Genomic DNA, 27,677 nt, shown 5'->3' with positions numbered 1-27,677 from the left:
GTATCTCCGTAACAGCTCAACGGATCTTGATGAAATTTTGCACAGATGTAGAACATAGTTTAGAAGAACACATAGGTTACATTTAAGTTTTTTTTTAATTCCTCGCGGATGGAGTCGTGGGCGACAGCTAGTAGTTCATAAATATTAGAAGGTAACAATAAACGTGTAAATTTGCTTGTTTGTGTTTTAGCAACTGGGTCAAGATAGAATTCTACACCACTCATACTTACGTTTCATATTTTTTCCATAAGTAATTGATATAAATTGTAAACAATAAATACAATATACAAGTAGTAGGATTTAACTTTTATTTTCACTGAACTCTGATTAAATTTAATAAAAAACCTCTTTGTACAGTTTCACAGTTTGTTACGAATTGTAAAATTATTTACTGAGCGATGCGTAGAAAGTGTCAAAATCTGTGCTCGTTAGCAAATTTACAAGTCTGAAATACAAGTTAGTAGTGCTTTAACTTGTACTATTTGAGATTACCTCAACCGCAACAGAAGTTTTACATTTTATGTAAATTCAAAAGTTAGGGAATGAAATGAGATTGTTTTAGACATTGCAATTAGCCAGTACACGGGGTGTATGACCGTTTCATTCAACGCCTATACAAATTGTAGCAACAATGACCAGTTTCATGTTTTTTACTACGTACTTTCTCCATAGTATAGTTAATTATTTACAATACAAATCCACATGAATCTCACGGCGGCGGCGGCACCTTGCAATGATTGCGGCGAGGGCGAGCAGTGGCGGAGACGCGCCGCCGGCACTTTCACCTGCCCGGGCCGGCTGGCCAAGCGGGCGCGTCGCCGTCGCCAGTTTGTCTCCACACGCGCTACGGAGCGAACGCGCGCGACTGCCACGAGTTGCCACGGAACGGCTGCCATACCACACGACGCGGGTAACGCAAGGGATGCGCCGACATGGCCGAAGACCTCGAACCCTCCTCGTCAGAAAACGTGACGATAGTGGCTGGGGAGTTTGCGAACGCGGCGACCGTCTCCAGCCTCAAGTCTGAGGACTCCACGGAGCAGCTCATCTGCAAGACGCCGCAGAAGAACACGAAAGTGCCGAAGAAAAAAGAATGTAGTGTGAGTTCGAAGAGTGTAGAAGCGGGGAGTGAGGAGGGTGCGGGTGGAAAGAGGCTGGTAGTGGTACTGGGGCTGGCGCAGGTTGTGCTGGGCGCGCTGCTAGGCGGCGTTGGCGCGCTAGCTCTGGTGCAGGGCGCCGCACTGGCGCGCGTGGGTGCTGGTCTGTGGGCCGGCTCCCTTTCCGTCGTGGCTGGCGTTGTGGGCGTGCTCGCAGGCATCAACGACTGCTATGGACTGAACGGAGCGGCCGAGGGGTGAGTTTAGTCGATATCGGTGTAAGTTCCAAAATACTGCAACAGTATCTAAATGTACAAACAATAACATACACAAGTTATTCAGTTAGTTTGGGATCAATATGACTTCGTATCCAGGACGTAGTCCGGGCGGCGGTAGGCTGCGCTGTAATGCGCGACGCTGCAACGTCTTGCACAACATTCGCGGCCGCATGTGGAAACTTAGTAGCGATTAAGTTGCAATTGATGTAAATACTCGCTTACGATGCTTTCTACAAATGGGTTATTACATTAGAAAATGTCTCAAGTTTTCTAACATCAGTTATTTACTGAAACGATGATTTACGTTTGCTCTTTTTACGTCATTACGTTTGTTTATCGATATATTAATACTGTGCCGATTAAAAGTACAACTTTTGTTAAAGAACAGGAGAGTTCCTAATGTTGAAGGAAATCAGAAGCCAAACTAAGTGACATTAATCAAATGTGACAGCGGCAGCGATCTCATTCCAGAAGTTTTAAAATTAACAAATAGATTGCCAAACGCTTAGTTAATTTATTTTTACTCTTTTAAGGAGCCCTTTATACTTTTGTTTTCGTTACTAGATATCAAATACTCTTCCGGGTTTCTCTTTATCGGTTTAAAAATTAAAACTTTAATTTACTTTATTCATTGAATTACATTTGTCTTAGTTCTTACGGCTAATGAAATAAAATAAACCCAATGTTATGTTTCGATTTGGAACATAACGATTATTACTTCATAATTGTTAGATTTCATGTTCTGAATTATGCAGGGACTTGTAAGGCAAGTTGCAGTCCGTGATCATTGTGACCATTGTTTACATGACTACAACTAGTGTCAGCAATGCGGAAGTTACTACTACATGGTGGTACGTGCCGTGAGACGAGAGCCGGCGACCGCCACGCCGCCGGTCCTCTGCTAATGCGACAATCTTGTTTATTATATTAACTAATATGGTTTATATATTATGCACTCCGAAGGTTAATTAAAATAATAAAATTGAGATTGTTATTGGCTTAAGCAGCAAGTAACGTAATTATAATAACATACTGAAAGTGGCTTCTAATGAGAGAATGAAATCTCAGGAAAGGATAAATATTCATTTTCCACCTAATACCTTCATAAATAAAGTAATTAGGGAAGTGAAGACAGGTAGCCAATTTCATGAGTTTCAGACTATAATGCCCTTCGTACACAGGAACGTATATCGTCGAAACACGTTGCGCGTGCTCCGTACACACAACGTAGAATCGTCGACAACTAAATGTCAACGGTATAGTTAGTCGTAGAAAAAAGTAGCTGCAATTGTGTAAATAAAAAAAATAACTATGTAAGTGAATTTAAAAACGCAAATTTGGATATACCGTATAGCCATTTGGCGGACTCGTGCTAAGAAATGTATTGGAGAGTCCGACCAATTGACTTATGATCACATACTTTCAGTAATACTAATTTCTTTAACACGATTTCAATTTATGTTCTGGCACGTTTTGTTGCTTGTTTTAATATTACATGACATGACATAATATATCTTGAAATAAAAAAGTTTAGTTAATAATAAATTGTATGTAAACATTTTAGTCGACTTGTTGATTAAACAATGAATCAACAAACACGACAAACAAGCGACAAATGTATGTAGTTAAAGAAAGCGGCTGATAATTCCACTTCCCCAAGTGCGCTTGCGCTTGCGTGTTTATCCATTTCCTACAATATTGTACTTAGTTTTTTTATTGTACTTACAGTTTGATTTTCTTTTTAAACACATTTAATATTAATTTCATGATAGAAAGACAGTAAAGTATACGATACTCGTGAAAACTATGAATAAAATAATCTGTCTGTATTTAGCAACCCTGATTAGGGAACACAATTTCGTACGATTATTTAGAATTTTTAAGTAGCTGTCGCTCGCGACTCGATTACAGTCGATCGCGATTTAAAAAAAGTAATTAGTAGCCTATGAGTTCTTCCAAATTATGTTCTACATCTGTGCCAAATTTTATCAAGATTTGTTGAGTCGTTCCGGAGAAACAAACAAACATCCATCCATCTAAACATTCGCATGTATGACATTAGTAATATAAGTAATATGTCATTTTACGAATATGTTTGTAATAAAGTGTACGTAGTCAAGTAAATAATGTAGACAGTCGAGTCGAGTCGAGTGGGATGAGAGGCGCGTCAGCACTTGTTCTGCTTTCACCAGTTTCTCTGACTGCCTTATGCGACATGCGGATACAGGGTGATACAGAAAATTGTGGCCTATTCTCATATGAGCAGAGCTTATTTATCAGAAATCATAATCATTTATTTAAACAAATAATTCAAAGAATAATAGTTAAAAAATACACACTGTATTATCACTAAGCTTTGCAATTTTACAAAAATGAAAAGAAAACCTACTATCTCATGGTTCAGATTTAATCCTCGTTTGAAGGAAAATACGTTAATGTTTTCATATCATAATCTGAGTACTGTATTTGCCGATTAAAAAAATCCATTGATCTTATCTTATAAACACGTTGTCTATCCAATTTTCCCATACATAATAAGTGTAATAAAGCATCATAATGTTGTTAACACGTTAGCTGCGAGGCCATTTTGGCGGAACTTTCAGCCAGTGCGTTTGAGGTCTGTTCGTGGCAAAGTTGAACTTTTTTCCAGTGCTATTGAGGCCTCTCCTGCCTCACAAAATTATGTTTTCGAAAAACATTTTTAAAAAGTCCAAATTAGACGATATTTGCTTGAAACTTCACTCTTATGAACTTAAATATGTGCATAATATGAATCTAGCTTCCCCCGGAGTTAGGACGTTTCGTTAATGAATAAAGTAAAATTAAAAATTTGTCATCGGTTCTGCCTCAAATCGCACTGAAAGGAAGGTCAATTAATGCCTCGACTAGTGATGGGATTAAAAGAGAGTTGTAGTTACGATAAATGTTTATTGAGTACACTGAAAATGTTTTTCATTAAAACATGGTAAACAAAAAGATTTGTCACACTGGACACAAAAAGTCACAACATATGTGTGTGTGTGTGTTTGTGCGTGCGCGTGTGTCTGTGTGTGTGTTTATGTGTGTGTGTGCGTGGCTTTGTCTGTGCGTGTACTTATCCGTTCATCGATTTTAGGCATATATGGTACAAATTATGCCCTAGCGCGTAGTTATTTTACTATACCTGAAAGGAAAGGAAATTTCCTTTTTTTTTTAATTTGAGTTTTGTTGTTTATTTTGGATTTCGTAAGTGTTTTTGCGTTTACTTCTTTTTTTTTTACTCACAAGTGTGTTGAAAAACATCGTATGAGGGAGCATGACGATTGGTCGCCTTTGAACAATGTCACCTCACACGCAATAATCAACTTTGCTACCTAGTAGCATAACATACTAATATATATCTTGTTTGCGTTTACGTTACCGCGTAGTACATATGTGAGAGTGTGGGTCTGTGTGTATGTATGTATGTACCTAGTCTTACTAATTTCAGTATAGCAGCCGTGGCCACCGAAGAAACAACTCGAACTTTCCAAAAGAAGATAAGACTTCCTACTATTAAGGAATCTGGAATTGTAAACCAGAAATATAAATATAACATTAAAATATATGGCACACATTTTAAGGCAACACCCATGTGCAAAACAAAATAATGATGATAATTGAGTATTGTTAGTGGTGAATGTGCGTGCGTGCGAATATTATATTAAGTATAAGACGTATTAATCGTGCTATTTAAGTAGAATTAGTTAATAGTAGCTTGGCTATTAGTGTTGTGTTTCTGGCTTGTAAATACATTCTGTGTCCGATTTATGCACTTTTGGTTCATCATAGACACAGGCCACCCCCTTAAAATTCAAAGTTGCAGTAATTTAGGTTTTGTATGGTATAAGTAAAATTTTTACCGAGGTCAACATAGTTTCTCATAACTCCAATAAACATTTTCAAATAAGTCAGATGAGTACTTCATCTGACTTATTTGGTATTATTGGTTTAAAACGTTAAGGATTTTAAAATCTTTAATAAATCCTGCCAAAACGTCCTCGAAACTCGAAACGTTATCGAAACTTTCCACAACACTAAGCTAGGATGCGCGGCGCCCGCGCCGCCCGCGCTTCGTGCAGTGCGGCCATGAGGCCTACAAATTTTGAGATAGATTTGACCTCAATCCGCACTAGGCGTAATTAATTTCTTTTCAGTGCGTTTGGGGCCTGTAGGACCTCATTTTTATCTAATTACGCCATTGGGCTAGATATCGCAAGAGAAACATTTCTATATATTTGACTCTGTCGTACTCATAGAAATACTGATCTAGTAGCCTCCCGCACAGAGCGAAACAACCCGATTTTGACTGCCGCACCAGCGAGAAGTCACGCTTTGGGCCTGTTCTGCCTCAATCCGCAGTTAACGTGTTAAAAGCGAGCGGCATGGGCAGTGAAAGCGTTGCGCGATCACCATCTCAAATTGCTAGCGCGGACTGATAACATAACTCTGCGGACATCACACCGCTTGCTGTCGCCGCCCACTTATCATTATTATAATATACTCCGTCACTTAATAAAGTATACACGGAAATATGAATGCTGTGACTATGCAATAGAACTTAGTTTAGGAAAGAATTTACTTCCACGTTAACAAGTTCTTTCAATCCCAAACTTTAATCACATTACGTTAAAACTCGAAAATTTTAAAATATTTCGGGTAAAACAATTTTTCCACATATCTACATTACATTAACTATCCCTATTTAACAAATTTAACTTCACTTTATTACCATTTTTAACCAAAATAACTAAAGAGGAGAAATATCGTAACGGCCAACTTGTATGAAATTTCATGTTATTCTGTTTACTTAAATACGGCGTTGGATTGATCGATACATACTTACTGATTTAGTTGTTGTGTAGGGGTGGTCCACTGGTGACGGCGTTCCTGGCGCTATCGCTGTTGTGCCTGGCCAGCGGCAACAGCGCCGCCGTGCTGGCCGCCACCGGCCTGCAGCGTGATGCCGCGCGCCCTCCGCCCCAGCACACCACCTTCCAGGTAAGGCATCATTGACGCTAACTGTATGTTCCGACTGTATTGACAAACAAGTTTACATATATTGATACACATTGTCATATCTTACATTGACCATAATCATTTTAACTTTACGATCATGTTTTGAAATCTCTAATGATTTAAAAATAAAAGCAACGAGGTCTGTAGACGTGCGGCAAAATGCCACGACATTTACGCCATAGCGTTACACTTCTCAAATTAGTGTAATCAGAGGTAATCTACGTGTTAAGTCGTAGACCGCCATCTGCCGCGTGAACAGGCAGGCACCGTACGCGGCTACGGTCACCATAAAATACAATACGTTACGGACGGATAAATTTTTTGTTTCTTCTTTCTCTGAAAGGGAATTATTAGTTGTTATTACCGGTTTTTTTTAACAAGACAGTTTGGGTTGACCTAAGAGTGATCACATATTACATATGCATCATGCTAAGAATGTAAAATTACAATATTTAAAACCTCTTGTTTAACTACATTTAACCATATAAACTAAATTTAAAATTTGAAGCAAATATTCATATCATCCGTAAAACTCAAAACAAATATGAAATAACTTGATGTTGGATTCCGTAAGAGAGTTACAACGATGTTCATAGTCGTGTACACATACAGTGTAGCGAAGAAGGGGGGGACGAAGCCTTGACCCGCGCGTGTGGGAACATCTTAAATATCTTGTAGTGATGTGAGCTTGATCATTTGTTGCGGCCTTGCAATTGTAAGAAATAAATTAATAGAATAATGTTAAATTGGATGTAATGAATGCTGAAAGTTTATGTTTGTAACTAATTTAATGCAGGTCTATTTTATATTTTATCAGATAAACCATCACAAAATAAATTGAATGTAAACATTTGTTATGTTTATTGTACAAGGAATTATTTCATAAGACAGTTCGTACTTAACATAGTGAATGATGTTTTGCTAAATTCCTCTCTTGTCTGTGAGCATACATCAGTTTTCGCATGTGCAAACCTGATGTGCTCCGAGTGTACCGTTAGCGAGTTAGTCTGGGAACGTGTGGTGCACTTCGCAGGCTACACGCTTATGACAATACTCCTTAACTGTTTAACGGTTATCTCATAAATGTGATAATTGTATACTTACAATAGCGCTACGCTGTGAAACATTCCCCGCTACAGCGCACAAACTGATATACTCGTAGAATTCGCAAAGCTTATTGTTTTTTTGAATGTCATTACGTGGTTCAAATGGCAATATTAATGACGCTGAATAGTCACAATTGTCAAATACACTTTAAACCTTACATACTTTGTTAAACTTTTATTACTGCGATGTGCTGAAAGTAAATATATTTTAGTACCTATGAAGAAGACAACTTTGTATTGTATAGGAATATGATTATTTTTATTGCCGTTTGTTTTATATTTTTGATTTGTGAAATCAAATGCATTTATTTGGTCAGGATGAAATGCAAGCGTGGACTCCGGTGCTGGCGAACATCGCAGTGCTGATCGTAGCCGTGGTACACTGCCTGGTGTGCGTGGTGAGCATTTGCCAAGTGTCGCGGCGCGTGTGCCCCTGCCTGCGCCCCCGGCGGCCCTACGACCACAACCAGTTCGATCCCGCCTTCAAAGTGCAGCAGTGCGTGCTGCACGTTGACGAGCTCAAGAAGGCCCACGACGCCGAGAGGACGAGGAACCATGAGCTCTGCAAGGAGCTCGAGATGAAGCTGCAGGGGGAGACGTTGAAGAAAAAGAAGGTGAGACTTATCTCAATTTTAATATTGTTTTCGTTTTTTGAATTTTACTGATAATAAGTCGCGTTGTTTATGTGTGACGTTTTATCTTTAGGAAGCGGAGGCAGGGTTTGACAGCGCCAACAGCAAGGAGAAGCTGGTGAGCCGATGGCTGGGACGGCACCAGAGCACGCTGGGAACTGCGCGGCGCCGCCCCGCAGCCGGCGTGCGTAAGCCACGCCGCCCGCCGCATCACGCGCCGCTTGTACTGCTGCCCGCGCATCCTCAACACCCGCCTCATGTGTCGCACCCGCCGCACCCCGCCAGCACGGTTAGTACCACAAAAATTATAGATATTTCGCAACGTCAAATTACAGCATTAATCTATTATAAACCAATAGGATTTTGTAGCTATAATACTTTTTCTACGTCTTCCGTGATGGAAATTAAAAACGCAACTCAACAGTTATTACTTCAGGAAGTGCAGATATTGTTAGTAAAGTGTGAAGTTGAAGAAACATTGTGGATATGTTTCGCTTTATTGGACAATCGCGTTGACCCTTGGCACGCAACACCTATTGTAGCAGCCGATGCCAAGAGTTGGCACACTTTGTGTCCTCCTAATAATGTTATCGCAGAATACAAATGCGGTTTCACGCGGCAATATTTCAGCGGTTGATATGGTTTTAGTAGTTAAACGCGCCACGTTTGCATCACCTTCGTTATCTCGCTGTAACCATCTGTCAGTTGTATGAGGATACTGTTTAACTTGGTTTTTACTCGTACTTACATTATCTACGTACGTACTACGACGCCAGAGCGGTAACTTGCATGGTAAATAACGGAGTAACTAAAACAAGTTGTACTAAACAATAGATAGATGAACACCCCTGGTGTATTGAAGCGAGAACGCATGCGATGTACCGTACGCCGTCATTTTTCCGGTTTTTCTTCGCGTCGCTACACCGCCGCGGCCGCTGCGAGCCCCGCTGCGAGCCCCGCTGTGCCGGCCGGCTTGCGCTGGCACACAATAGAAACGTAGGCTCTGCTCATCCGTTCCGCATTGCTATGACGTTTCCTGAAATGACGACTTTGAATTCATTTTGTTCATGACTTGTTCTATGCTGATCTATTAGTAATGCATAATTAACCACGTAATTATTAAGATTAACTTAGTTTATCTACCTCAGTGTAATTGTACGTTTAATCTGGATTTTTATTTTTGAAAAAACTTAAAAGACGACTAAGTAGTTATGAAAAAAAAAATCAATAACAAGTGTTTTCGCATGGTTTTAGTTAATCTATTGTTTCACTTTACAATTATAAAAGATGCTGCATGATTAATTGTAGAAATAATAACAGATTTGTTCATTGTCATATCTATACAATGTAATTTAAAAAAATACGAAAACATCGGAGTGCAGTAAATCAACTTTGCAAAGCACAAAAGTACCTACTTATTTGTTGTCAGTGAAATATTGACTCATGACTTTTGATTAAACTATTATAACATGAATAGTCTCTATGTTAGTCATTTATTTAATAATATTTTTGGTGATGTAGAACATTGTTACAACAGAGAAATATTTATGTCATGAAGAATCTAATATCTATCACGTCAGTTAAAAATATTTATCATGAATTGTATTTTATAATAAATAGCAATTCATACAACTAGTGGTAGAAACCAAAAATAGGTAAAAACTAACAATAGGTTTAAAAAAAGTGAATTCTCAAGTAAATGTAAATATTTTTCAAAATTAAATAAAAATAAATGTTTTTTACCTATACTTAATAATTGATGCATTGAGCATTGTAGAGATGTTTCGGTGCACTACACACTGCACTAATGGCCGGTAATTGGTCGGCACTATGAGAGCGGAACGCGTGCGCAAAAAGCGCAGCACGCGAGCGCACGTCGCCCGCCGTCCGGCGACCGGCGCGCCTCTACACTTCCGGACGGAAATTAACTTACTACTAGCAATTAAGCTTAACAATTGCAAGATCTTGCAAAACTTCTACGATATTGTTTCACAAACTTTGAAACTAAGAATTTTAATACGCCATGAGATACATATTTGCGTTAAAATATTACCAAGAAATACATAAATTGTTATATTTGTATTCGAAATTGCGCAAAACAATATATAATATATTATAAAAATAAGCGAGACATCACTAGTTGAAGAATGTACGTGATGAATGATCGAATTAATCCGTTTAGTGTAGTGCGTGCGGTGATCGATAACTCTTGGTGGGCTGAGTGGGGTGTGTGAGAGGCGCGGGAGACGTGGGCCGGCCGGTCGACGACACATCCTTGGCCCACATTCCGGCGCGGGCGCACGATAACGACAGGTGCAACACTTTTGTTTACACACTTCGCGCACTTATGCGTATTAAATGAAGACTAATGTGCACACAATATTGCGATTGTTTGTGTGTGTTTGTATGCTAATTTGTTGATACGCGGCATCTTTTTAACGTGCACAAAATGGCAATTTCTATAGTACTATATATTTTGGTTTCGTTCCAATGATTACCATTACAAAGTATGTATGTATGTGGGTTTAGATCGGATGCTCGTGCCGCATAGAGATGTGCCGTATCTGTACATGTAGAGCGATGCTCGCTGGTCGTTGGTCAGCTATTGCCTATATCACTCTTGGATACATGGCTTTAGGTCGTGGTTTCAAATCCTACTTTTGAGTTTATTGTGTGAATACGAAGCAGGTTTAATTTTGTGATGATTGGGAAAAGCGATCTACTGCAAATTCGGTGCTTGTAATGTTTATCGACGTTAAGACAATTAAAACAGGGTCGAAAGAAAGCTTTTTCTTGAACTAAAAAAAAAAGAGCAATTATATCTGTGTGTCTATTGCAAGGCGATGATTGCGAGGCATGTGACTGGGAGCGTTGCCATGGCAACTGGACCGTGCCAGAATTATGGGGTGGAAAATATTAATGATTGGAGAAAAGCGTACCGAAACATTTCTCGGTGTTAGGCGTATCAAGTTTGTGCCTTGTATATGTTTTATGTTATATGTGTTATAATGAATGTTTTTTTTCTTTCTTATAAAAAATCCTGCTGCTTTTTATTTGATTTTAATGAAACGTCTAGATTGGATGAGAAATTTAAACTACAAAACAAGTTTAGATACTGACGATTCCATTGCTTGTTACATATAAGTATCCGCTAGTATTGAAATGGTAACAAATTAATTCATATCGCACGTAAAACGTGAGAGAGAGGTACATAACTACAAGACTTGCGTCGGATACCGGGAAATGTATGCAAGCGGCTTAGAATCTAGGTTAAACGAAAACGACTGGTCCTTTCTCTGCTCCCTGTCAATCAATGCTTTCGCAACATATACAATTGTCTCAGTAGGCCTGGCAACACTGACGGTATAGTGTTGCGATCGTACGCTTGGCGCTAGTATCGTGTGATAAATCATTATAAGATTATAAAAAGTTCTAAAATATGTTGCTTTTGTTATTAGAATTATTTTCATGCATTATACAAAACTGTCAAAACATAATACATTATACAAGAAGTTCTTCTGATCGTCATATGTTTCAGTCTGTTTGAATAAAAACATTTGAATACGAGATACTTACATAAAAAAACAGTAGTTGGTAGGCACAGGACATTTTTTACGGTGGTCAAAATATGTTAAGCAAAGCGATTGCTTCAAGACATATATACAAAACACATCGTATCCATCTGTATAAAATGAGACAAGTGACGTATGTATAGGGTGACACGAATCTCGGCAAATTATAAATTATAATTGGCCGGGGCCGCGGAGTCCGAGCTTACCTTATGAGAAATCTGCTTTCTAAACTACATACATGTATTTTGACTTTAGTACAGTCCACAAGAAAAGTTGCAAGATTTAACTTTATGTCCAAATAATTTATTTCTCAGGGGATACTATAGATGTACTATTTAAGTGAATTCTACACTAAGTTACATCCTTGCTATGAGTCTGGTAGTGACTTTGGTCAAACAACATTTTTCATGGAAACAACTATGTCTAGATTTGATTTGGTATTTTCCGAATTAAACCTGTATTCGTAAAATAATTTTATTGTGAGATCTTTTTGTATTGATCGTAATACTTCTTGAATATTGAATGAAGTGAACAAGTCGTAAGTCATAAGTTAAAATGTTAATACAATACTTCAAGTATAAATTCTCTCGGGTAAGGAGGGCGGCGGGATGCGGGCGGGGGAGGCTGCCTTACATAAACATCACCGGACCTGAATAAAGAGTAAACAGTTTTCGTAAACTAAACTTTGCATACTGAATATCAATTGCCCCGATACGTTTAATGTAAGAAAATGTATGTACTTTTTTTGTTATGTACCTATTTAATTTCACATTATACTGCGCACTTAAGTGAAAGCCTTTTGAATTTACTGTGAGAATTTATTAAGTCAAGTAATTTAAATGTTTAATTAATTAAGAAAACACTTATACTTCGTTCGTTGTTTTTTACTTTTTATGCATGAAATAAATGTTTCTTTTAAAGATATATTTTCCAATTTAGGCGCCGTATGTTCTATAAAGCCTTTGTTAAGGTCCCTTTTACGGCGGTAATGTGGGACCCATCAAAACAAGTGTAGAGTTGCTGTGATTTCTAAGGTACATGGCCAGTGGCCAGTAGCCAGTGGCTACACCATACCGCGCGGAGAAAGTGGCCGCGACTACTACGACCGCTTCGTTCCGGACGTGCTACCTTAGGCTATAGCCACAATGGTTTACTTGGTATGGATTTTTCTAGAACGTTTACATAATTGTTATTTAAAAAGTTGTGTATTCGGTCTTACAACTTTGATATTTCTCTTATTGTCGCAAGTCCAAGAACAATCTTTTCAAATATTTGGTAATGATCTTAAGTTAATCTGTAAAATTAAAGTGTCATAGGCCACATATTTAAGTTCTTAACGTGTTATCGTGTCTTGTCACCTGCGTAGGGACGACGTTTTTATTTAATAACTAGACAATTTGTTATTTGTTTGTTTGTGTATAGCTTTATTTCGTCGTCCATAGCACTTGCGATCGACGGTGTCGACGGCGTGCTAGAAGCTTGTGGTCGTCAGTCGTGACGTAATGGTTCAACGACTTTCGACGACGTAACGATATTATAATAAACCCTGCCGGCCCTTTTATAGCATCCGACTGTTACGTAGTCTTGGTACACGATTTTGATCGGACGCTGATTGGTTCTGTGTTACAACGATTTACAACTAAACAACATGTCCTGCGTATCGTTTCACTAATCGTGTTACTTCGTTATATTAATATACACCTTTTTGTGTCGGACCCAAGTTCGGAGAAACGTAAAAAAGGGATTCTTTTCACGTCTCGCTGAACAGTTTGCCGCAAACGTGACAGCAGGTCTAGTTGATGCCATAAAATGATTCCCAATTTGAACTGACATATTTATAAGTGTTGTTATTATAAGTAAAAGGTTCAAAGGCTCTAGTTACAGTCATTTAATATTGTAATACTATACGTAATATGAGTTAACCGCTCGTAGGTCATAAGGTGGTGTCATCGGAAGGACTTGTGTTATTTAATCACGATGTTGGTCAAGCTGTCAGTTGTATATGTCTTCTGTATAACGATACGTCCTAATGTCTCACAAGCTAATGATCTTAACATCAATTGCTCCCATCATTGGAACCCTTGAGGCGATATTTCTTAATGGAATTTAGGCTTTCTCTTCAACTTTGCTCGTTACAATGGCGAGCGTATCATTGTAAGATAAATAAGAAGTCATCTAGTATTGTGGTGGGGGCGGTAAGTGCTACTGCAACAAACTAACCGATAGAAATGATAAACAATGCCGCCGCGCTGAGGCCGACGACCGCCGTCGCTGGGAAAAGTCCTAGCAATGCGATTCACGACGAACGAAAATTTTAAATTTATCTTACTAATATTATAAATGGGAATATTTAGATAGATGAATGGATGGATGTTTGTTTTAAGGTATCTTCGGGACGGCTCAATAGATCTTGATGAAATTTGGCATAGATGTAGAATTGTAGAACATAGTCTGTAAGAAGACTTATTAAGTTTTCTTTTATTCCGCGCGGAGGGAGTCGCTGACGACAGGTATTAAAAAAATACATAACTTTGTTTATACATATTATTGTAATTAAAACTATTACATAGTTAACTATACAAATTACGTAGGCATAACCTTTCCACATTTACATAAGTGTACTTTAAAAATATTTCCTATTTAAACGTATCATTCTACGGATTTAGTTAAATAATGTACGAAATTAACTTCTATTCTTTTAAACATAATTGAAAAATATCTTATTATATTTTCTATAAAAATTCTCAGATAAAAGTAACGATAATAATATAAAAATTTACCTGATTTCAAATTATTTCAGTGTGTGTTTGTGTGTGTGAAAATTGTCTGATAACTACATTATATAATGTTCACTTCAACTGCAAATTTCATACAACGGTGTCGTTGAATAACTGAAAGTTATGCAAAATTTAATTCACACAAAATAATCAGTAGAACTGCATCAGTTTCTCATATGCAAGTTACGAGAAACTTGTTAAGCGAAGTTTCTTACTTTAGCAACGTATTGTTTTAAAGTTAAGTAAAAAAACAGTGCACTTACACACTAAGGTGATATCAACATCTTTCGTCACCAGTCTTACTTACCATTGGTTTCTGAGACCAAATTACTTGTATAAAACATATCTTCATCCCTGTCTTATCTTTGACCAAAACAGAGATGACAATATGTTTTAAATGGAGATTTGCTTCAGAAACTGACGGTTAGTGTAAAAATTTTTAACTTTTCTTGATAAAATAATTTTACATATATTATGCACATACTTAGTATTTCCACAGTCTAAACATATGAACAAAAACATATCGCCATCCCTCTTTTTCAATTTGAAAAAGCATCAAAACTTATCCATTTTCACAAAACCGTTGAAGTCTTTTGTATGAAAAAATTTAACTCGTGTCTTTTTGTTCTACATAACTTTATGTAAATAGAATGGTTAATGTAACACGATAACGTTGCGATAGAAAAAGTGAATAAAATCAAGAAATTGATACACGCGACAAAAACAAGGAGCCGTGATTTGATACGGGTGATTTGGCTGCGGTCATATTGTTAAAGCGGAGCGAGTCGAATTTATTATTACATTTGCCATTAAAAATATTGATAACATTTCACAATTCTATGTGTGAGTTTACTTATTATTATACAATATATACAATTATAATGAAAACAAAAATATGAATTCTAGATCATATTCAAGTGGGATTGTATAAAACTATTGTTACAAAGATTCAAACGAATAACAGATTAATATTGGTTAATTCTATCTTCTCAAATTTATCCCGCTGTCGCTTATGATATTAATCGCTACTTGAATTTCGACCATCGAGCGGTATCAGCGCGGTGGCGCACCGGGCGCGTCTGCTGTATGGTGGACGTGTGGCTTGTGGCTACCGTGACAACATCGCGTCTTGCCAGCAGCCACCGGCCGCATCCAATTACAAGATCATTGCCGCGTGATGACCGATTAATGCTTTAATAATGACATTTTTTAAATACTTGTAAGTTTGTTCTCGTGTGTAAAAAGTAGAAGATTGAAGGCTCTATTTATTATCTTCTATATCAAACACAAAAGCGAACAATAAAAGATTTCAATTAGTTGTATAACAATTGAAATCACGTAAAGTAATAATAATGCATATTATGTTATCTTGCCATAGATCGATTCCTTAAAACTAAATCCATTGAGTTTTTACAACTTGCCATAAATGGTATTTTACACATTCTTTAAACGTGCTCCGTTCAAAAATGTAGTTTTTTCCATTAATGTTATTGCACATATAAATAAATATGACTATAACCGGCTTATACTAGGATCCATATAAAGTACGGCCTCGTGGCTTTCCTTACTGCTCGGATGCTTTTGTCCGACAACGTGCCGTATGCAACCTGGTAATTAAATGTCGATTTTCCCGACAAGAAACTAAAGGAAATCGACCACGACTACGTGTGTGTGAGTGACACAGGTAGAAAGAGTCTAGCGTGACGCGAGACGCGTGACGCGGGATGGCGAGCGTGACGCCGCGCTGCACTAGTGTCTTAATGCGTGAAGGGCACGCCTTGAAGAATGCATACATACATGAACTATGCAGAAAGATAATAATAAGGGGTCTTCAATCACAAGAATAATCTTACAAATAAACTCCAACTTTTATCTTAATTTTACATATAAAATCTTTAGTAGTATTAGCACGGCGAAGGAAAACATCTTGATGCAAATTGCACATTTCTGAGAAGAAATTCAAGGATATGTGTGAAGTCAATAGATCCGCACTGAACCAGTGCGTACCCTAACTTAGGGTAGGCTCCGAGCCCCTCTGTGGGAAAGTATAGTGAGCTGATGATGATGATGAATGAAGTATTGATGAAAATATATATTTTCATGTCTCTACACATGCGTGTACTATATGCGACTATATGCGTGTACGATATAATGTATATGTGTGTAAAGGTAAGACACGACACATTGAGAGATCGTATGTTCTAGTGTCAAATTCTAGAAGCCACGCCTTACAATTTATCCGAACGTTTCTCAGGTATTTGGTACTCGTGAAATTTACGCAATCGGACCACACCTGAACCAAGGAGCGTTTCGCAAACTTTGTCTAATATTTGACAATCATAGTATTAGGTAAATATTTGCCCGTAAGTACTTTGTGTTCTCTCAAGTAGAATTGGCAAGAGGCAGACGGCCGGTCTTCATTAAAGGTTTTTTAAACCTTTGCGCCGATACCACGTGAATGGGATAATGCCAGGGAGATAATGATGATGTTTGGAGTATTCGTTCAAAATTCATAGCTAAAAAGTTTATGTTTATTTTCAACTTATAATTTTATAGAGGTAGGAATATTCAAGATCGTGAATATAACTAATTCAAAAATGATTTACTGCATTATATTTTGTTATAGTGAATTGTAATACGTAGTCATTAGATGTATATTACTCCAGTTGCGGTCAGCACTAGGCAATGCTCCGCGGTGACCTTTGCGATCGGCAGTGTGCGGTCACGCTGCCAGCGGAGCGGCTCCTCCGCACGACTGTACTCACCGCACGGTACAATCGAGAACATTCGAGTACAGTCGAGTACAGTTAATAAAACAACTCGAAGCTCTGTTCTTCCACGGACTGATGTCAGTTCTCTTATAACAGAAAATATCTAACCGTGGATTTCTGAGATCAAATCTCTGTATAAAACATATCAAAATCTCTGTCATTATCTTTGACAGAAAATACAATATGTTTTAAACGGAGATTTTGGTCTCAGAAACCAAGCATTTTCATAAAACTTGATATTTTAGTATAAATTTTCCAGTTTTCTAAAAATAAAGCGTTTTGAGTTGGAAGTGTGCAGGGCATCAGGCGACTGCCAGGCGCAGTGCACTAGGGCCGTCCCTTTCACCTGCCGCCTGCATTCTAGACCAAGCTCGCGTTGCCTTGCGTTGCAGCGGAACATATTAAGGCAGCGGATGCATTACGCGCCGGAAGCGGGTACACGTTTCCAGCTGTGCATTGTAACACAACATTGTATACGAGATATTATAAAAAAAACGATTTTTTCTATTATTATCTGTGAACATTGAGGATCTCAGAGTTACTATATATAGTTTTAGTGGTAGATCCCGCAACAACAATATTTGTTGGGTGCACGAATTGGTCGGGTCGACCGGTGAAATACCACGACCACACAGAAGACAGGCGTGAAGTGGAAGTATTTCCGCGTTTCGTCTGATGAGTGTGGTACCGGAGGCCTAATTTTAGTCCTCTTTCCCTTCCCACCCTTTTCTTATTAGGAAAGGATGGGAAGGGGAAGTGGATTTGGCGGAAGAGGGGACGCATAGGAAGGGGAAATATGCTCTTTCTGTGCGTCCCCTTCTCCGTTGATTAAAGGTAGGCAACGCATCTGGATTTGCGGGTGTCTATGGGCAACGGTTGCCTCGCTATAGCGGCGAATCCAGGTGGCCGTTTGCTCGTTTGCAACCTTATGATATAAAAAAAAGTTACTCCTTGCCATATTATTTAGTAGTAAATGTTTCGCTTTATTCAACAATGTCGTATTAGTCTATTGTTCGGTAAGGTGCAGAACGTTTTGCAACGAATCGAAATATCCTAGCAAATAAGATATAATATCTGCCGTGTAGAGCTGCCAATATTTGAGACGCGGGTTTCACACGGTGATTTGTACTCAAATGTTTATTATTTAAAACATTGTCATTTAATAATGTTAAAGAGAGATTTTTTAACATACTGAGTATATTTTAAGTCCACTGATGTAATTTTTGTCCTTACTTTGTATTTTTAGGCATATTTCATGCAAGAGTGGAAAAATTATTCCCGCAATATTTTGGTGTTTTAGAAGTCGTCACTCTGCTATGGATAGCGGTCTCACGATAAAACAATTTGTGGTTTTCGCGTTTTTTTATTCAAATTATTTGTTTCAATTTCTTTGGGAAAGTAAGTTCAAATAAAAGTCACTCACTCCTTGATTGAATTAAGGTTTTGCAATCATTCACAAACATTAAATTAAATCGTGCATAAGAAATAAGACGTCCATTCAGACATTAGCACAATGAGGCATCGCGCTCGCGGATGACGATGGCGGGAAACTGGATACTTGGTAACAATTGTTTCGGGCTTGTGTGTTATTGCGCAAGTTGTATTGCCTTTAGAGAAAACAATCGCCACAAAACATATTGTGGAGAGATCGATGGCCCTCACAATACATTGTCACACTTTTTACACACAATCTGCAATTACATACTTACACCGCCGAGAGTACAAATCCAATGTAGTTAACATTTTTATTTCATAATTTGTTATACGTAAAGATTTTTCTTTATTTAAAGTTATTTCAGCGATTAAACTTCATATAAAAATCAATAGTTTCAAGGCAAGGTGTGGCCGCCAGTTCCTCTGGTGTGGCCACAACCGCGGCCCAATCCGCAACGACCTTTACACACGCCCGCAGGCAACAACAGGTATTTCGTCACGTCTACACCGCACACCAACCTGTTGCGGGTACATTTGAGCAACATTCGTCAGAGTTCAAACTTAACGCTCTACTAATGGACTGGAAACTCATGTGCCAAAATAAACAATATTAACGATGTTATTTGTTAATTGCAATAACATTGTCTGCAATAATTGTTGTATCTAGTTACTCGCACTTCGCCCGATTTATCAGAATCGAGATTTAACAGTTTTTGTGTTTGATTTTGAATGTTTAATACAGTTCCGGTACAATACGATGACTTATTTCTGTCACATTTATAATTTTATGAGCTAATTAAAAGGCAATGTATTTAGTATTTTTTATATTTTTAAATTGGTTTGTAGCAATAGTCGGCTGGTGTCGGATGGCAATGACATTCCTCTCTCGTTGCGCGACTCCATTACGCACATTAGGGTGTGTTAATGTTGGGATTGTGTAACATTATTTATTCATTATTGATTGTATTTTATTATTACTCAATTTTACTGCGTACTGTTTGTTTATCGTATGTTCATAGAAGGTAGCGCATTTGTCATAAAGCGTCGAGACAGTGTGTACTAAAATGAACTTTAGAATAAATTTCTAATTAGTCTTAAATCTATCTAATTAGTTTATATACCATATAGATCATGATTTTCGTTTTTAAAAACATTAAAACAATTGGGAATTCTTAAATAAATTATTATAATATATTCTAATTTCAGAACCTCAAATAGAAAAACTACATCACTACGAGATTGTTCTGAGAACTTGTTTAAATAGAGTTGTTTTGTACGTACGTTGACTTTATTACGTATTATGTTACAAACAAGTTATTGTTCCTAGTTTTTTATCTAAGACATAATTTAAATAACTGCATAACCTTAAACCCCTATCGTCTACTGCGAACGGAATACAGAAATAAACTTATTTTTATTTTATAGTTCATGAGATACAGTTAATGCAACACTAGTTCATGGGCCAAATAATTTGATAAACTTGTTCTTACTGTTTCAATATATTTAATTACAATGTATGACATTATTTTTCTCTACAAAGTGAAGTTTAAAACATCGTTGTTCGACATTATATTAGTATAGAGTAGGTCATGTTCGCATATTTTCTTGAAATATGATAACTTTCTCTAGAAGACAATCCTAAAATAACTGCGAGAGAATAGAGAAAGTGGTAAACAAATTCTATAGGCCCCTAGAATTAAGACAAAATCGATGCCACCGCAGTGTCATTGGAACTTTAAGTATTTAGTGGTATAGTCAAACAAAAAACGTCTATTGTAATCTAATATATAATATTCTCGTGTCACAGTTTTCGTTGCCATACTCCTCCGAAACGGCTTGACCGATTCTCATGAAATTTTGTGAGTATATTCAGTAGGTCTGAGAATCGGCCAACATCTATTTTTCATTTTGTTTTTTTTTTTAACTGCGCGCGGACGGAGTCGCGGGCGACAGCTAGTAATTTATAAAAAAAAACATGGTCAAGTTATTTTAGGAGATCTTAATATCAAAAAAGGTGTAAGTTTTGTTAGTTTTTTCCCTCGTTACAACGAAATTAATATCAATACTATTTACTACTGAAAAATTAAAAAAAAAAACTTTAGTAAGATAAAAAACAAAATGTTTCTAAATAATATTGAGCAGGAGTGTACACGTAATCAAGTAGTCATTCATCGGTGTGTTTTTAGGCGAAGATGACTGCGCGGAATGATCTCCACTGCGCCAGTCTCAGCCTCTCGCGTCATAACAACGTTATAACGGTCACCTAAACTTCATTATTAACAATGATTTTACACGTTATTCGTAACTGTATTGGTTTTTACAATATAGCAACAGTAATTCTTGTATCACTTATCGAATTGGTTATGCTAAAATGGTTACAATTATTGTACAAAGCTTTTTAGAGAGCTTGTAACACCTTTTAGAGTTATTAGACTATCGAATAGTAACTTCAAGTTAACTGAAAGAACTCGTGAGCTTCGCAAGTTGTGAGTAGTTCATAAGTGTTTCGTAGATTACTCTACAAGGAGTGACGAGTTCATGCTGTAAGTGATCAGCTTGAGCCATTACAGGACTCTTTTGCTGCAAGTTTTGAACTTTTTAGGATGATTCTAATACGAGAGCCGTAAATTAGACCTGATATGTCTGATTTGTTAGTAAGTTAAGCTAATATACGAGTAGCTGTAGGAATATTAAAATCAGGTGTTGTTTCCGAAAGAATAGCATCCATTGTTCAATTTTATTAACTGTAACACTAACAGTGACACAATATTTCAGTTCATTGCGTTTGCTTCTTCAAAATTGCCAAGTTTCTCGTCCAATAACCAAAAATATTTATAAATCTATGAATCGAGACTGAGTTCCGCAAGCATTACTTAGAAGTTATGCAATTAGTTTGTTTGCAGTCCAGAGATCGCAGACGTAGCTTCAGTAATCTGAATTTGAGGAAATTTCTTCTTTACGAAAACACCTTGTATATTTAATATCTGTCAATATCTTTCCGCATTGTAACACTAACCAAGTTAATCGAGATAGTTAATATCCATGAAATTCAGTTACATAACACTAACTCGGCCACGTGAAGAATTTGAAAGTTCGTGCTAACCGCTAAGAGACGGAAGCGACCACACGTGGTGCCGGCTGCTTACGTCACTACCGGTCGTCGGACTTACTTCCTCTAACACCGCCGCCCCGCCACCCCTCACTCACATCTTCTTGCTTAGATAACTGACGAGCGATACGAGAAAGTAGCACCTGCTTTGACATTTTTCTATGTTGCATATGTATTTGAAGTTTAATAGCGAATCGTATAAAGTTTACTATAACAAATTAAAGAAAATTATACTTTTGTGTTCATATCAATTTTGTCACGTTGAATTTGCTCTTAATATGACCTTTTTATCATTATCTTGGCAACAACAAGATCTAAATTTACATAAGATATCATTTAGTACATTTTTTAATTAAATAAATTAACATGCCATCGACAAGATAAATGTACAGTCGCGTCTGATATAAAAGTGCACATAATATAAAGACACACATAAATACAAACACAAAACCATGTACATTTTATGTTAGTTACCTATATAAACGCGGTAAATATTAATTAATTCAACAAATTACTTGCCTTCGATATTCAACAAAAATTACTTCATTCGGCCAAAATTAAATTCGCATAAAATTATGCAAGCCCTATCTGGTAAGGCTTTAAAAACACTTTATTTCCATCTGGAAATCCATTTCCTTTCATCATCATCATAGGCCGTAATTATGGACTGTTTTTATATTATTAAACCTAAGATCATTTTAAATGATGTTATTATTTATGTAGGGTAATGTTTACGTTCCTGCAGATATCTTACAATATCAGATAGTGTAGAATTTAAAGACTCGTTTAATTTATTCCTTGCAGAAGGTATTTATTTATGCAACATTCTAAATGCAATGATAATATTTTGGACAATATAGCGATGGTTTGTGATCTATGTACTATGTTAGTATGTAAGTGGGTTTCTGCGTGAGAAAACTCTAAAACGCAAGTGAATGAGCAAAGAGCACACAAGGTCAGAGGATGCAGTGCTCTGCATAACAACTGCTTATTGCTGGCCACTTTTTCATATTGACCTAAGTTACATCTTCACGTAATGAGTAAGAACATTTCAATCTGAATAATGTTTTTCAGCGTCTCGACACTAAAGTTCAATCTAATGATGTAGATAAAAAACTTAATTTGAGACATTATTTAAGAAATAATATTCTCATGCTAATGTTCGAATGGCATTCTTTATTGAAAACCTAATATCAATCTCTAAAGATATCTCACTAATATTATAAATGCGAAAGTGTCGATGTTTGGATGGAAGTTTATCACTACGTATCTACAGAACGGCTAAACGGATCACAATGAAATTTGGTATACAGATAAGACAATCTGGAAGAACACATAGGTTAATTTTTTTAATTCCGCGCGGGTAAAACCTATTATTAGTGTAGTACAGTAACATAGCAGTTTTTCGAAGTAGCTGTTACTTGCATTAATTTTTAAATCTACTTATGTGTTTGGTTGAACATATAGATTTAAAAGAGTACAATTCGTCTGCAGCTTTCACTGTGTCCGAGGCCTAACTTAGCGCGTCTAAATTCACTTAGCAAGCACGACGCGTCAACACGAAACACTTGCACAGCTCGTGTCAGTCCACCACTCTGCATACGGTATTAACAAAACCGGATGTCGCATAGGAGGTCAAGAAAGCTCAAAAATAAAGTCAAAATTTTTGTAGAATATATAGGTAAAGTAGCGTGAATTTTATACATCAAGATATTTGTTAATATAGCATCGGTGGCTCAGGGGTTAAGCACTCGTTTTTCGATTCACATATGTACATTTATCCGTTCGTACGGTGAAGGAAAACATTGTGATGCAACCCGCACATTATGTGTGAATTCGCGGGAAAAAAAGACGGCGACCCGGCTCGCCACACGTCATGTTCCGTCTCCCGAAAAGGCGAAAATTGATTGCGTTACCTCTGCCAACCCCTCTGGGTTTACAGGCGTGAGTTGTGTGTATATTTGTTAATATAAATGTAAGGACTTATTATGAATAAGACAAACCTCTGTTTATAACTGTATAGACATTAATTTGTCATAGACTATGACAAGGCAAAAGCGAAGGTCGCGACGTAACGCCCAGGGCACGCCCGCCAACGCAGCCAGCTCTTGGTGTACTTGTAGTTATAAGTAACCAATCATTTGAAATGTTTAGAATTAAACTAATTCATATTGTTGAGAATCACTTTACGATGTCTGATAAACTATTATTTACAAATCTAAGCTAAGTTAAAACCTAAATTCCTTTTTGGCATGTTGTAACAAATAGTACTAGGTACTCGTAAGTAATTTTAAACACTATGTTGTTTTGTTGACGTATTTAGAGTTTTATTTAAGAAGTGTTTCATTTGGCAACATGACCTTCGATCACGTTTACCATCAAATCCATTTATCAAACTTTGCAGCCATCAAAATAACTGGTTATAAATTGTTTTCACAATTAACTAAAAGCGCAGAGTTAACGCATGTTTGTTGCTCTGTGGGAAACCGGTAAACTTTAACAAATTTGGGTCAGTTGAAATCAATGAAGAACGACTCTACCGAATCTACATCAAGAACAAAATATTGTATATTCATTTCATCCGGCTTAACGTTTTTAAGATGACAGGATGAAAGTCAGCTCGTTTAAATTTATTTTTGTTGCTGCGATGCATTCATTAATAACTTATACTAACTGTATCGTATCAATGGAAGCAATTGCTCAACACAGGATGTCAGCAGTGGTATATACCAATTCAGATCAAGGCGTACGAGATTCACAAGACGTGGCCAAAGCAAAAACTCGACGCACCAAAATATTCCGAGTTGGCTTGTATGTAACCAAATAAGTAATCTAATTTTATAAGTAAGCAAATCCAACCTGTAGGACAATTGTATCGTAATTTATATTGCCACCTTTTTGACAAAAGACTAGTCCTGGACTATAATACACGTAATATTATCATAAGTTTGAGGTCTGAATTTTTAGTTAACTGTATGTCTGCTCTATGATTTGTGTTTCCGTAGCACATATAACATGTTGCATTGCATTGTTTTTACAGCTGGGCCGCGTGCCGGTGGGCGTGATGCTGCCCCCGCGCTACGCCACGCTGCCGCTGCCGGCGCCCTACGCCGCGCCTCCTGCGCACCCCGCGCACCGCCCCCCACCAAATACACTCTATTACCCCATGCACGAAGCTGTACGTATAACAGAATTATATATTTACAATCAAAAATCCAAGATTTACTAGAATTCCTAAGAGTGAGCCTACATTACACGCCAATGACATACAATGATAGATATTTCTACGACAGCAAAATGCTTAGCAGAATTTTGTAAATCTATCAAGAAACACTGTGGCAAGTTATAACTGGTCACCTAGTTATATTATGTTCTGGATACTGATATCCTTTATGGCTGTGGTTCCAGCGCGCTCGGCGGCGACGGTCTGCGGTGGGCGGGCGCGAGAGGAGGCGCGCGGCCCGCGAGCGCGACTCGCTCACCCGCTCGCTGGAGCGCATCCACCGCAAGAGGCGCGCGGACCGCGACCGCCCCTCCGACGCCGACCTCAAGCGCACCTACACCGGCCTTGACAGGTACGAGGTGTACCCCACTCACCTCTCACAGCCATCGCACAGACACCTCGACACGATCACACCCAGACACATCAAGCTGTAGAAAATATAACCGACATAACCTAACTCAGTCATAACTCAAACACATAACACAGTCACAAATTCACCTTCAACAGCAAAGAACACATTTCTCTCATTGTTGTTGTCAATAGTAATGGAGCTGTTTCTGTTTACTTGAAGTAATTTTAACTAAACGTTGTCTACCATTGTTTCTTGACTGTACGTCACCAAGAACATTAAACATCGGCCACCCATTCGCAGAGCATACGCGGAGCAGTTCATCGCGGTGTGCGACGAGAGCCGGCACGCGGCGGAGCGGCTCGACTCGCTCGCCAGCACCGACACTAGCGACACAGCGCACGACCGCGACACACACCGCGACCCACATCGCGACCACTGAACACAAACGCGACACACGCTTGTCTCGTGTTTCGTGCTACCGAACCCTACAATTTACCTTTTACCTCGTAATTTTTCTATAAATAATCCGGTCTAACATAAATCTAAACTAAAAATAATTTTACGTGATGGTATATAAATTTATAATTGCAATGGCAACATTACAAGCAACCGTCAAAACTTATTAACGATTAAAATCTAATTGTCTTTTAATTTATTAGGGCATTGGATATAATTAAAATCTAAAAATATTAGTGTCACCATTGGACTATTTTTCCACTATCTAAATTGACATTAGTTTAAAATTAAAATCGACGAGGTTCTAGTTTTTTAGAGTAAGAAGAAAATTTAGTTACTTACTAAAGATATAATTTGTCTGTAAATTTAAAAAATTATGAATATCTTGTTTTTTTATTTAATTCTACAACGAAAAACAAATCTATTTCACTTATCGTCATAAAAATATATTAGTTTTAAAATACATATTTATACCAAACTTAATTTAATTACTTAGGTAGTGTGTAAATAATAAAATAAATTTGCTTAGTAAGGAAATATTAATCTCACTCAAATAATTTCATTAACCAATTAATATTTTAAAATTACTAACAACTATGTTGCCATTACACAAAATTACTTACGAAATAGTAACATTTGTTACACAGCGACTAACAGATTGCAATCACTGCTTCACTCATATACTAAAACACATACTAACAAAACAATGTAAATTCGCGTCCTATCGTCAAATATCTGTGTTATACTTTAGATTTAAGTACTATTTATCTAACTCTAAGTACTTGATGCATTAAAATATATTTTCTATGACTGAATTGTTTATTGTTTGGAATTTAAATTATTTATTATGCTAAAGATTCTAAACGTCAATTTCAAATGACAGTAATTATTTTAATTGAATTTCTTGTTCAGCAATTAAAATGAAGTCATAGGTAATATATTTTTATGTTTCAATCTTTATAAAGTATCGTCGAAAGGTTTCTTTTAGAAAAGTTATAATTATTTTCTAGTATTTGTACATTTTGTATTGAAAGTCCTTTGTACCTAACCGGTGCCAAATTGTGAATGCTAGCAATTCAATTGGTATGTAAATATAATTGTAAGTTATAATGCAATCTAAATTTGCTCAATTATTCTCCTTTTAAAGTAGTTTCTTAAGATTAATAACGTATCTGGCAACACAGTTTTCTTAGATTTATATATATTTATATATAATTAAAAAAAAATACAAATCCATCAATATGAGAATACGGATGCATAAAGTGTAAAAATCTGTCTTAAATATTGTGTTGCCAGTATTGTTTTGTAAATAACCTTGTTACCATAATTGAAATATATTATTTTTAAATCAATAAATGTAATCTTATTTTATTCTTAAATAAAATGTATGCGGTAGGGTTCAATATATGTAAAGCTTTTAAATTATATTCAATTGTATCTTAACATTAAGTAAACTTTGTAAGGTAAGAGGAGTACTAAGTTTTATTCAAGATGCAAGTAAATTCAAGTAAATTCTTGCATCATTTTAAATAAAACTTAGTAATATTTGTTTTGTACATAAAAATATTTTTAATATCGTAACGTGTCAGTGTGTGCTGTTTGTAAGACGAATGTGTGTTAAATGTGAATAGAAAAGCTCATTGACATGAGATTTGTAAGAATTGAAATAAATTTTATATTTTTTACCAAAAAGTTTTTATTTCAAAGAGAATCCACTACACTTAAAAAAATATTCGTAAGCTTACAGGAATATCATTTTCGTTTAATTTTTGACACTGCTTGTCAAAAAACTATGAAATGAAAGTATGAGATGAAAAAGTGTTATTTGAGTTG

At 36.9% G+C, this 27,677-nt stretch overlaps 1 protein-coding gene across 1 annotated transcript; it reads left to right on the top strand.

Moving 5' to 3' along the window:
* Window positions 1-910: 910 nt before the first annotated feature.
* LOC106721373 lies at window positions 911-25,057 on the top strand. The gene is made up of 5 exons (XM_045679646.1): window positions 911-1,354; window positions 6,259-6,394; window positions 7,836-8,132; window positions 8,224-8,439; window positions 24,854-25,057. The coding sequence occupies exons 1-5, from the start codon at window positions 933-935 to the stop codon at window positions 25,040-25,042; spliced, it is 1,260 nt and encodes a 419-aa protein (XP_045535602.1). The 5' UTR covers window positions 911-932; the 3' UTR covers window positions 25,043-25,057.
* The last annotated feature ends 2,620 nt before the right edge of the window (window positions 25,058-27,677 follow it).

This window comes from Papilio machaon, chromosome 10 (assembly GCF_912999745.1).
Source record: "Papilio machaon chromosome 10, ilPapMach1.1, whole genome shotgun sequence".
NCBI lineage: Eukaryota > Metazoa > Arthropoda > Insecta > Lepidoptera > Papilionidae > Papilio > Papilio machaon.
The sequence above is the reverse complement of the archived record's forward strand: the minus strand, read 5'-3'. Positions and strand labels throughout refer to the sequence as shown.